The sequence below is a fragment of the Podarcis melisellensis genome (assembly GCF_964234715.1).
Source record: "Podarcis melisellensis genome assembly, chromosome: 1".
NCBI classification, from domain to species: domain Eukaryota; kingdom Metazoa; phylum Chordata; class Lepidosauria; order Squamata; family Lacertidae; genus Podarcis; species Podarcis melisellensis.
The window spans coordinates 119,372,471-119,385,501 of NC_138528.1; the positions used below are offsets into that span (position 1 = coordinate 119,372,471).

Here is a 13,031-nt window from a genome sequence, read left to right on the forward strand (position 1 = left end):
CTTTCTGTCAAGGTCATACTGACTATAATAGTAAGGCCAGAAGGAGCCTGGGTTTCCCTCTCTTTCTATCTCTGCTGGTGCAGTGTTCTGTATATACTGTATTTTTCACCCCATAGAGCGCACCGGCCCATAGGGTGCACCTAGTTTTTTGGGGGGAAATAAAGGGGGGAAAATTATTTCCCCCCCAGGCATGGGGCTGGGGCGGGGGAAGCCCGAGCTTCCCCCAACCCCAGAACAGGCTGCTATCCGCAAGCCGTGGGAGAGCTGCGCGAAGCCCGAAGCCTGGGGGGCGCTGAGCTCAGCGTGCTGCAGGCTTCTGGGTGCAGGCAGCTCTCCGCAAGCCGAAGTCACACAGCTCTCCCATGGCTTGCGGATAGCTTCCTGAAGCCTGGAGAGCGAGAGGGGTTGGTGCGCACCGACCCCTCTCACTCTCCAGGCTTCAGGAAGCTATCCCCTCAGCCCGGCAAGCTCCCTCTGGCTCCCATTCTGGGGGCTGGGGTCGGGGGAAGCTCGGGCTTCCCCCGCCCCCCACCCCGCAAGCTCCCAAAGCGATGCAGAAGCTGCGCACAGCTTCGGCATCGCTCTGGCTGCCTTCTGGGGGCTGGGGTCGGGGGAAGCTCGGGCTTCCCCTGCCCCAGCCCCGCGCTGGGGGGGGGGAATAATTTTTCCCCCCTTTATCCCCCCCCCAAATCTAGGTGCGACCTATGGGCCGGTGCGTCCTATAGGGCGAAAAATACAGTACTTAACAAACAGGAAGGACAACACAAAATTCCCCGTTGCCAGTTTATGTACAATCACCAAGATGCTGCTCACCCATCAATCCAAAGTGGAAGAATGTGCTTTTTAATTAGCTCCAAGATTGCTTCTAGCCATGCCCAAAACGTAAATGATTTACCAGGCAAGTGTTCCTGTTTATAGAACAAATTAGATACACAGAAAAATTAAGTTTTCAATATAGTACCAGTAACCTTTATCTTTAGACTTATTCTCCAACAAAAACAACCACTTGGTATTTGCAGACTACTGGAGGTCACCTGTGATACTATTTCTGAACAGTCTTTAGCTCCCTTCGTCAGCATATGAGACTACACTTTGCTATCAAATGTTCCAAAGCCAGTCTATAAGTTGCTATTTCCCCTATTTTTCCTTTTTAAAAATATAGTAAGTGTTTATGATACAAAGAGTCACACACTCAATATTCCACCCACTTTTGCTTGTGGAACTACCCACCACATGTGACACACATACCCCGCCACCAAAGAAGTTTATCTGTGAAGGAACATGGTTCTTGGACTAGAAAAGGTTCCCCACTTCTAGGCTGGAACTACCCTGATCTGTAAAAACGCTAATAAAAGCTATTTAAAAACCGTGTCATATACCTCTCAGTGCAATTTCCCATTCCCATTGTGACTCTGCAATGCCTTCTGGTGCCACACTTTCATAACACATTTTTGCTTTATAACTGACCAGTGTAGATTCATCCCTAGTCTATAGTCTTTTAACACTGTGCCAAATAAAGCACTTTTATTTCATATTTGTTATAATCATAATGCCACATTTCCTCTCTTATCCCGTCTCTCTCAAAAGAAGAAAAATCAAATGGAAGTGAGAACAAAACAATGAAACTCTATATGCCAGTCTTTCTCAACTGTGGGTCCCCAGATGTTGTTGAACTACAACTCCCATCATCCCTGACCATTGGCCCTGCTAGCAAGGAATGATGGGAGTTGTAGTCCAACAACAGCTGGGAATCCAAGCTTGAGAAAGGCTATTATATACCATATAGGTACATAATATACAACAAAACCCTCTGCATCCCTGAAATGTTGTGGAGCTCTTTGCTAGAATTAAAAGCTCCCTTTCTTCAACTTCTGAGTTTTTTAAAACAACAAAACCTCACAATATGGCTATCCACTAGGGATGGGTGAATATGTCAATTTCAGTTTCACTTAGCCACTTGTTTTTTTTACCATTCTTCTGTTCATTTCTCCATATTTCTGCATAAGTTTGTGATCTCATTTTAAAATAAGTATTAATGAAAATTCATCAGCATCAGTGCAAATCTCTCCTAATATACACACTTTTTCATTTCATAAAATGTATATACAGCTTGTTTGTAGAAAACCTCAAAGCGGTTTTTGCAAAGCAATTTCTCAAAATATAATAAATGCATTTATATGTTATTTTCACTAATCTATGGATTTATATGTGCACTTTACCCTCATATATGCATTTTTGTACACATTACCTGACTAGCAAAATTCACAAAAAGTGTGACTCTCAAAGAATGGCTGTGCTTCAGTTTGGGTATTGAGTTTCAGGAAGTGTGAGTTATGTAGGTTCACATTTAAATGCAAAATGAATTGAATGTCTCCCCAAATCCCTATTATTCACCCACCAGTGAAGCAAGGCTGCACCACTACCCTTTTCCCTTGCAGATGGGATGTTGCACTTTTGCTACTCAAAAGCTATACAGCAAACAGGGTTGGCCCAAGACATTTAGGCATCTGAATTGAAATACAAAATAGCATGCCCACCACCCACCAGGGAAGAAGGGGAGAATGAAGAACTACATCAGGAACAAGGTAGAAGTCAAGATCTATTCTGGGGACAAGAGAGGGTGCAATAGCAGCAACAGCAGGTGATGCATTCCTTGACGGCTGGATCTGCTCCCCTGTGGATCCTGCCACCTGAGCCAGTTTCCACACATAGCCTCCTGGATGGGCCGGCCCCACAAGCAAGCATCATGAAAAGACTAAAATAGTTGCTTGGAGAGCAAGTTGAGTGTTTGGAAAGACCTATGGTGCTTCAGTATCTGACTTGTGTACAAACATGGCCAAGAATGCAAGCAACATTTTGAAACATCTTAACAATGACATACCTTACAAAACTTTGACCAGGAAAGTTGATAGTCCCCATAACTAACTTGCAGTCCTAAAATTTAATGGGGAGAAATGTGAGGCCAACATCTTTCCAAAATGTTTGTTTTAAATATCACAGTTTGAAATACCGTAATTTAAAAAGACAAGCACAATTTCCCAGTTGGACTAAAGATTGAAGTACTATGAAGCAATCTAGGAGTTTCAAAATCCTGCCAAACAGCAAAGAAGAAGCTAATAATAATAACAATAATTTTATTATTTATACTCCGCCCATCAGGGTAGCAAGCTAATTTAGGAAATGTAGGATAGACCATGGAGTATGCACAGTTCTGTCCTCCAATATCTCACCACCATTTCCCCACAGCATTTGCCACATGAGGCAACTGCCTCAGTCCACCTAATGTTAGGTCTGGCCCGATTTACAACAGGACACAGTTTGGCTCAGAGAATTAATGCTGAAAATTTGCTTTATAGTTTCACCTGTAAGTTTGTCTGCCAGCATACTAAGTTGATCAGAGTTGAGCCCACGGCCAACATATGATGAAAACTGCCAGCTCAGTACTTCCAAGACTTGATTCAAAGTGCCGGGTGGTGGATTATTAAAGAAAGCCAAGTTCTGCAGCCAAATGAAAGTTAACACAGAATTCTGTTAGCTACTCATTGTTTCCATATGTGAGCTGTCTTGGGAACTCTGAAGTGTCAAAGGACAGTAGAAGAAATGTACCATGTTTTTCCATGTGTAAGACGCCCATATGCATAAGATGACCCCTATTTTTTGAACCCAAAATTAAGGATATTGGGTTTAAATCCAGAACCAGAACCTGAGCCCAGGCCACCCACGCCAGAACCAGAACCCAAGCCCAAGCCCAGGTTGCTGCGCTTGAACCGCCCACACCAGAATCTGAACCTGGGCTGCCCATGCCAGAGCCAGAGCCCAAACCCCTATGCATTCACCATCTGTGAATAAGGCAACCGCAATTTCTGACTATTTTTTAAAGCAAAAAACATTGTCTTATACACAGAAAAATATGGTAATACATAATATATTTATTTTAATGTATGTGGCAGGTCTAAGATTATGAAGTCAGATTGCTTATATATGATACATGTGGGGTGTAGCATAAGCAGTCAAGTACAACACTTCCTGTTTGCCCAGAGTGGATAAGCAGGGGGGTGTTACTCCCGCCAGGAGGACTTCCTGTCACATCTAGTCTGGAGCACCCTCCCCCTGCGTGTGACCAGGTAGGTGGGCGTGACCCTGGGTGACCTTGTAAAAGGGCCAGTCACGCAGCCATCTTCCCCTACTCTTTTGCTGCTTTCTTCTGATACTGATGTATTTTGCTGTCTGCTCGCTCTCAGCCAGCAGGACATGGGCTCAAATCCCTATGTGAGATGAACCCACTCTTTTCTGTAACTCTAAGCTAAAGCCTGCCTTCAGGGATTCAACTGCGAACTGAATGTGAGTAAACTTATTACTTTTAAAAGAAGACTGTTGTGTCTTTATTCTTTTTAGGAGGGATGAAAGGGGACTTGTCAGGAACAGAACCCAATCTGGACAAAGCCAGATTGGATTGCTTAAGCAAACAGATTCAAACAATTCTACCAACTAGCTTCCTGCTATATATTGGGGAATGCACTCTGTTGCCAACTCACATGTGTGAGTTAGGATACTATTAAATCAATATATCCTCTCCTAGTATCTACAACAACCCCCCAACAATCCCCCAATACAATATTTTCTTATTTTATCTTAAGAAAGAATAAATATAGACTGTAAATAGAATTCAGAACATACGAGCATCATCTTTCAAGTACCAATAAGGATACACAAGTGTCATGAGTCAGAGAATTGTGGGAAAGATGCATCATGGGAAAGAAGCCCTCTGTGCTTCTATACCCAATTCATGAAAAACAGGAATTTTGCTATATAAAACCTACCTGTGGTTCACTTGTGGGCAAGTTGTACCAGATAATAGAAGCCCAAGCACTGGGCAATTGGCTGACATTGGAAATCATCACTACTGGTAAGGAACTCGTCTGAGGAAAAAAGATGCATAGATTTCATTGTTTATATGGAATATAATATGTCATAAAATGCTGCAATCAAAATGCTATGTGGTAGGTGTACTCTTGCTGATTTTTGCAGGTAATCAATATTGTTGGAGTTCAGCTTTCTACGCTGGACTCTACATGGAGGGCTACTTGTGGCATGTGCCAACCAATAAACCCAAGCTACAAAGGCAGGATACAGTAGGAGCTAGAAAACAAATGGAACTTTGGAGAAATAAGTCATTGCTTGTTTGACCATGTGTGGGTCAACTTACGTTTAACTTGTGATTTGTTAAACAAACAAGGGCTTAGCATTTTGTAAAACAGGCCACTGTTTCTAGGTACATACAGTGGTATGTTGGTTTTCGAACAGAATGGATTCCAGGAGTCCGTTCGACTCCCGGAACGTCCTGCAGCCAATCAGAAACAACCTCGGACGTTTGGCTTCTGAAAATCGGAACACTCACTTCCGGGTTTCAATCGTTCAGGAGCTGATTTGTTTGGGAGCGAAGGCATTTGGCTTCCAAGGTATGACTGTACAGTTTTCCTTTATAGGCCACTTTATATAAATATATACTGAGAGCACTTACTTCCAGGTCTATTGTCAGACCATATAAGCAGACCTGTGTTTCAAAGGTTATAGAGTGTAGTTCTTCAGTTACCATTTGAGGGCCCTGAAGAGATAGAAAATGTTTTTATAAAAAATATCTGAAACACATATGAAACTAAACATGAGCGAGTTGGAATGCAACTCAAACAACCAAGTTACTATATTTTGAAATTTTGTTAAACAGGATTAGATGCATTGTGGATTCCAACGCCACTATGCTTGCTTCCGAAGTTTCCTGCATTTCCAAATTTCATTTAAACAAGAACAAAACAAAATGGTTGAGTGATGCATCTTACTTCTCAAAACGTTAAAAAAACTAACTGTGCTATTTGAAGGCTGCTTTCAGTAATGGCAAAAATATCATCTTCTGGTTTTAAATTCCAGTGGAAATGGTTAATTTCAAAATCAGGGGTGCATTTTACAGATTTTATTTTTATTTTGTAGGAAAGTGAAATGAATCAATTTATCCAGAAGTGGGAGCCCCAAAGCTACTTTTCTATTAAACCCTAATGGATAGAAATAAATTGTCGCTGCCCTTTAGAAGGTCCAGTGCTTGTTTTGGGGGGGCGGCGTACATACCCCTAAACATTTTTTGTATTTAAGTTTGGCCTCATTGAGGTGCAGTATTTCAATATGAGTAGGAAAATGAGAGTACCCCTAAACTTTTTTTTTAAAAAAAGCACTGAGAAGGTCGATCAATAAAAATATTTCTGCCACATGTTGCCATTGTTTAAAGAAAATAACAGAGCATGATAGCATTTCAGCTGCAATTGCTTATCTCCCTTCTCTCTCAAAATCAAAACTCTGACTCAATTTAGGTAGGATGGGGGAGGACTTTTATCATTCATTCATTTTAAGCAGTAAACTATTGGTGTACCATGCGTTATATATAAATTTATACTTAACTTATATGGAAAAATATGGACAATGACATTTTCTTCAACTCAACAGGGCAGCTTATGCCACACTACAAATGCAATCCAAATGATTAAATCTTCCTACCTCACTGCCCTTGTTTCCAGTACATGATTTCATTTCTTTTGGTTGCTAAAAAAGGGTTAAAAATCAAGACTGAGATTAATATACAATAGTGTTTATTCACAGAAATTGGTAGTGATGGGTACTTTTGTGTTCAGTTGATGACAATCAAAGAAGCATGGAGTGGGCCCTCTGGTGGAGACAAAAAACCTTCCAAAAGAATAATTATAATACAGTGGAACCTCGGTTTTTGAATGTAATCCGTTCTGGATAACCGTTTGACTTCTGAAACGTTCAAAAACTGAGGAACAATGGGCAGTTGGCAAAATCCATTGAGGGGGAAAATAAAAACATGCAGTGGAAGCTGTACGACTTCTGAGGCGCGTTCAAAAACGGAAACAATTACTTCCAGGTTTTTGGTGTTTGGCTTCCGATACGCTAAAAAAAGAGATTCCACTGTACAGTGTGGTACCTCGGGTTACAGATGCTTCAGGTTACATACGCTTCTGGCGGCGCGGCAGCAGCAGGAGGCCCCATTAGCTAAAGTAGTGCTTCAGGTTAAGAACAGTTTCAGGTTAAGAATGGACCTCCAGAACAAATTAAGTACCTAACCCGAGGTACCACTGTATTGGTATTTTCCTATGCCATCAGATCAGACGTTTAGTGTTCTAGCTTGGGGACTCAAAAACAGATTTCACAGTTTCCATGCATTTTGCCATGTCTGCTTTTTGTGGTTGTTAAATTTTAAAAATCAGCATCGGAAGGGGAAAAAATGCAAATTGCATCAGTGAATGGGATCAGAGCAAGAATCGGAGGGGAAATTTAACTATTTAACTACGCAGTATCGGCACCGTTGTTGCTGTTGTTAAAAAGTGTGGCTCTTGCTGTAACAACTTCATGGTAATTACCTTCACCTATTTTTCTATTTTAAAAAAGCACTGGGCAGCAGGGAAGAAAAGGGTTAGATTCTCTACATACCTGCATCCGTTTCTCCATTTTTGGGACATAATTAATGAAGTATTGCCTTACCAAATGACGAAATTCTACAGAAAGGCTCCCATTTGCAGATTCATCCATGTTCATTGCTTTTACATGAGTGCCACAAAGGATAAATCTGCGGTTGCTAGAAGACACATCCCAGTAAGCAGCAGCAGAAAAATAATAAGGGAGCAACACGTGTTTGTTGTAGAAGTTCCATCATTTATATTGTCTTACCTTATAGTAGAAGCATTCCTGAATTAAAAAGACAAGAAAACCCAAGGTAATTTACTGTGCTGAACTAAAACAATGTGTTTTAAAGCACAAAGGTTGACTCATGTTTCTGATATTTCAGAGCATGTTCAGAGCTTATTCAAAGTTTACCTGGAAATTGAGAACTCAAAGAAAACCAATAACAGTGGTGAAGTTGGCATTCATAGCGAGATACAGTATTTTTATTGTCATGGTTCTCTATTTTGTTTTGTTTGGTGCAGTCGACTTCCAAAACATTCAGAAACCAAAGAACGGCTTCTGATTGCCTGCAGGAAACTTCTGCAGCCAATCGGAAGCTGCGGAAGCTCCGTTGGACGTTTGGCTTCCAAAAATAGTTCGCAAAGCGAAACAGTCACTTCCGGGTTTGCAGCGTTTGGGAATCAAAATGTTCGAGAACTAAGCTGTTCGAAAACTAAGGTACGACTGTATACAGTTGTGCAAAGTTTCTGGTCAATGAGCCTAATAGATTGATTGTTTGCAATCCTTATTTCATTGATACAACAGAATTAATTTGCATGGATTCCATCCTGCCATAGATAACTGCAACTGCTGTTAATTTTACCAAGTGGGGCATTTGTAGGATTTGTTCCGAAGTTGCATTTTGTGCTGAAACCATGGAACAGCGATCAGTACTTCGAAAGTTGTGGTTGTAAAACCACACTTGCTATTGAGGCCTAAGCAATCCTGACACCAGTCTATGCAATCGCAGCAACTTGTTTTCTCGTGTGAATTGCAGTCTTAGTTGCATATTACTCAAAATGTTGTTAACAGCCTGAAGAAATAATGAGATCCGCCCCCCCAACACCCTGCAAGTTATCTACCTGTCAATAGCAGCTTTCACTTTGATCTGGTAGTTCAGTTCTGGCAATCTAATAAGCAGTCTAGGGGAGAAAAAGGAAGGGGGGGGAAGCTTCATACATTCAATAGCAAACAATGATAATTGCCTAGAGAAATTAGCTGTCATAACAGTTTTTATGATAATCTTGAAAAGCCAAATTAGGCAATCCATGCATACTTTGCAAATCGCATCCACGATGTTAGTGTGGAACCTGCCGCCAAATGCATGAGACTCGCAGATGCAGTCCAATAGTAACTAAAAGTAATATGAATTAGTCAAAGTGAAGAGAAGCTGTTGTTCTCATCTTCTGAAAGTTGTTGTGATAGATGCTGGCCTGAGTCTTCAGGGCCATAATCTTTTCCATTTAGCAGCTCCATTTAACAAACTGATTTCTTCAAGAACAAAAGACAATAGAAGTTTTAATGTTTAAAAATATTTGGCCCAGTGTGCACACTGGTGGAGGAAGAGGAGTGCGGGGGGAGCACCCCACCCCCAGCAGCATGATCCCGGTGGGGTGCCATCGCGGCTGCACCCCTGCCTGACCCGGGCACCCCGCCCCTGCAGACATCGCACCCCACCCCAGAACACATGCCTGCCCCACCCCCGCCTGCTCTCCGCCCCCCCGGTGCCGGAGCATGAAGCTCCGCCACTGAGTGCGCATAAGAAGTTTTTAAGAGATACTCCATGACACTAAGCAAATCAAGTAAATGGTTAAGTGATAGCCTTTACTCACCTAAGTTTAACAGTGAACTGTATTAAAGTTTTAAGAACCAAGGGCCTCTGAGGATGGGTTGGCATGCAGGGCTGTCTCTCAACTACAAATGAACTGACACAAAAGGAAGTACGGTAAATATATTTGTTAGTACTTTGCATAAACATGACTAGAGAAATACTGAAGGATAAGCAAGATTATTTCATCTCATGAAGACAAATTCTTCAACATGGCAGGGTTAATTTTTTCAGACACATATTGCATTTTCATGACAGGAGCTATATGTTGACATGCCTTTCCTTCACAAATTGCACTTAACACGTAACATAAGCTTACGCACCTTTGGAAGAGGCTGTAGAGCAAAAAGTTCACTCTTTCCAGCAAGTGAGGTCTTTGCAGGGGAATGGGGTCTCCCTCATACGTGAGCTTGACCAAAAGCTCATCCAGTTTCTCCAGCTGCCTTCTTATTTGAAAAAGACTCTCTGCCATCAGAGTGAAACTGAATAAATGAAAAGAAAGGATCAACTGTCTCTCTCTCTCTCTCCTTCACACACATGCAGTGAAATGGACACCTGGTGGAATCTAAATGTCTTATTTTTATATTTTGTCTTTGGCAAGGTCTATATAATTGCATACAGTGTGCTGTGTTCTTATCTCTCTGTATTCCTTTGTGATGTGTCCCATTGCAGCAGACGGTGAGAGCTCAGGTATAGAAAATGGGGGAAAGGCACAGAAAACAGATAAATGGATTGACAATTCAACTAGGGTGCAGTGAGACAAGAGAGAGGAGAAAATCTCTGTTGTCTCCTGTTTCCAGAACCAGCAATAGAAATCCAAAAGCAGCTATCTTTCTCAGGATAAAGTGCACAGTGCTAATGGCTGGGGTGGGATATACTCTCTATCAGGTAACTTTCGATGGAGGTTTCGCAACTGGCTACAACCCTAACAGTGATTCCCCAGATATGAAAGTGTTTGCTTGGGGTGACCATGACACAATCTGTGTGGTTCAGCCACAGCCCCTCATTTCTTCCATTGCAGCAACCTTGTTTCAAAGAGCCCTTTTCAGAGCAGGTGATGCCTGCTAGAGTTATTTTCACTTCAGATGCATACATTCTTAGAAGCTGCATAAACTCTGTTAACCTCTAAGATTAAATTTGTATTGGGTATTCTGGGCTGGGGAGAAGCAGCAGAAGCAGCAGCACCACTTCCTGTCGCACTTCGCTCAGAAAATAGGAGTTACCGATAAATGTTTACCAGTTTTGCAGCTGATCAAGCCCATTGTGCAGAGGCCCTCCGATGCAAGCAATTTGTTGCCTTCTCTTCCAGTCCACTAATTCTTCTGTTAGCAAGTTATTCACCAAGGCTTCAGCTTCTTTGATTATTTGTGCCATTTTGCTGAGAACTTCCTAAAAGACACAGGATGTGTATCTCTCGTCCAAGCAAGGACCAAGAATGTTTATAAATGCAACTGTCCTTTATTGCTCTTCACCAACTGGGGGGCCTCTAGATGTTTTGAGCTACAATTCCCACCAACCACAGCCAGTTTGGCTGCTCTGGAGCTCACCATCCATACAACCAGTGCTTTTTTCTGGGGGTACGCATACCCCTAAACATTTTGTGGACCTTTGTACTTTTGCCCATTTACTGTGTTTATTTTTCCAGATTTGAACTATAAAATGGTGATTTTCATGAGTCAAAATGAGAGTACCCGTTTAGAAAAAAAGCACTGCATACAACAATGCCTACTACAATAACACAATGCAAAGAGGCAACCTATTTTTTCTACTCACAGCTCTGAGGCTCTCATCTTTGTAAGGCTAATCAAAATCTGAACATCTTCCAGGATGTATATCAGACTTTTCTGTTTAGGAAAGCATTTAAGGCAACCTTCATCAAATAATTTCTTTCCAGCAATTTTGGACTAGAATTCCCATCAACCCCAGGCAACATACATGATGGGAGTTTAGACCAAAACAACTGGAGGGCAACAGATTGGCAAAGGGTGCTATATAATATGTCTGGACTAAATTCCACCAATGAACCACTTCGGCACACAAACTTCAGAAGCTCAAAAGGTCCATAAAGTACTAACACTGAATCACAATTCCCCATGGAATACATATCAGTATTACTATCTACTTAGGAAAGGTAAGACATTTCGAAAGTGGGAGCTTCAGACCTTATTTTTCTGATTTTATCTTACAAAGTTAATTGTAGGAAAGTTTTAAACAATCATAGTGTTGTTTTTTTAAAAAACCTTCTCCCCCAATAATACTGATATTTAACATGTAGATTCTGGCCTAGAATTTCAAGAGATACAAGTGAATGTAAAGTTCACCAGAAGTGAGCAACTTTAGCACTTAATAAAGCATGGTTCCTGGAGGGTTCTCAGTTTTGCTGACATGTTCCCCAGCCGTCATGATAAGTTATATTTTAAAAATAATAATAATCCAGCTTTACTTTGATTGCCTGTCTTGCACTAGCTCACCTTGAAACTCACTACAGTGGTGCCCCGCAAGACGAATGCCTCGCAAGACGAACAACCCGCAAGACGAAAGGGTTTTTCGGTTTTTGTGTCGCTTCGCTAGACGAATTTCCCTATGGGCTTGCTTCGCAAGACGAAAGCCCATAGGGAAATCTCCGGGGACCTCTTTTAAATGCTGGCGGTGGGGAGCAAAGCCTTTCCCCCCCCTCCGGACTTCAGAAGAGGTCCAGGAAGGCCGGCGGGGGCGAAAGGCTTTGCTCCCCACCGCCAGCATTTTAAAAGCTGTCCGGGATAGCAGGGAAGGGTTCCCGCTATCCCGGACGGCTTTTGAAGGCAGGCGGGGGGGGAGCAAAGACTTTCGCCCCCGCCGGCCTTCAGAAGAGGTCCTGGACCTCTTCCGAAGGCGGGCGGGGGGCAAAAGTCTTTGCTCCCCCCTGCCTGACCTTCCCGGGAGAGCGGAAAAACGCGCTACGATTCTCCGCTCTCCCCGACGGCTTTTGAAGGCAGGCGGGGGGGGGGGAGCAAAGACTTTTGCCCCCCGCCAGGACCTCTTCTGAAGGCTGGCGGGGGGCGAAAGTCTTTGTCCCCCCTGCCTGCCTTCCCGGGAGAGCGTTTTAAAAGCGGTCCGGGATAGCAGGGAAGCGCTTCCCGCTATCCCGGATGGCTTTTGAAGGCAGGCGGGGGGGAGCAGGACCTCTTCCGAAGGCGGGCAGGGGGCAAAAGTCTTTGTCCCCCCTGCCTGCCCTCCCGGGGGCCTTTAAATTGCCCCGGGACTGTCCCGGGCGATTTAAAAGCCCCCGGACGGCTTTTGAAGGCAGGCGGGGGGAGCAAAGACCTTCGCCCCCCGCCAGCCTTCGGAAGAGGTCCAGGACCTCTTCCGAAGGCGGGCGGGGGGCAAAAGTCTTTGTCCCCCCTGCCTGCCTTCCCGGGGGCTTTTAAATCGCCCCAGGACTGTCCGGGGCGATTTAAAAGCCCCCGGACGGCTTTTGAAGGCAGGCGCGGGGGGGAGCAAAGACTTTCGCCCCCCGCCAACCTTCAGAAGAGGTCCAGGACCTCTTCTGAAGGCGGGCGGGGGGCAAAAGTCTTTGTCCCCCCTGCCTCTCCCGGGAAGGCAGGCAGGGGAGAGCAAAGACTTTCGCCCCCCACCAGCCTTCAGAAGAGGTCCAGGACCTCTTCCGAAGGCGGGCGGGGGGCAAAAGTCTTTGTCCCCCCTGCCTGCCTTCCCG

The 13,031-nt window shown here is 43.5% G+C and overlaps 1 protein-coding gene across 5 annotated transcripts in view; it reads right to left on the minus strand.

The window, feature by feature from the left end:
* Positions 1 to 13,031, minus strand: part of STAT4 (signal transducer and activator of transcription 4) — a 34,722-nt gene that overhangs the window by 7,568 nt on the left and 14,123 nt on the right. For all 5 annotated transcript variants that reach the window (XM_081918560.1, XM_081918561.1, XM_081918559.1 and 2 more), the window contains exons 8-19: positions 10,575 to 10,726; positions 9,661 to 9,819; positions 9,342 to 9,434; positions 8,592 to 8,651; positions 7,735 to 7,752; positions 7,549 to 7,642; positions 6,544 to 6,588; positions 5,522 to 5,605; positions 4,821 to 4,919; positions 3,363 to 3,498; positions 2,882 to 2,934; positions 814 to 908 (exon numbers count right to left, since the gene is read on the minus strand). In XM_081918560.1, the coding sequence (XP_081774686.1) occupies positions 814 to 908; positions 2,882 to 2,934; positions 3,363 to 3,498; positions 4,821 to 4,919; positions 5,522 to 5,605; positions 6,544 to 6,588; positions 7,549 to 7,642; positions 7,735 to 7,752; positions 8,592 to 8,651; positions 9,342 to 9,434; positions 9,661 to 9,819; positions 10,575 to 10,726 (1,088 nt within the window). The remainder of the gene's footprint in view (positions 1 to 813; positions 909 to 2,881; positions 2,935 to 3,362; positions 3,499 to 4,820; positions 4,920 to 5,521; positions 5,606 to 6,543; positions 6,589 to 7,548; positions 7,643 to 7,734; positions 7,753 to 8,591; positions 8,652 to 9,341; positions 9,435 to 9,660; positions 9,820 to 10,574; positions 10,727 to 13,031) is intronic.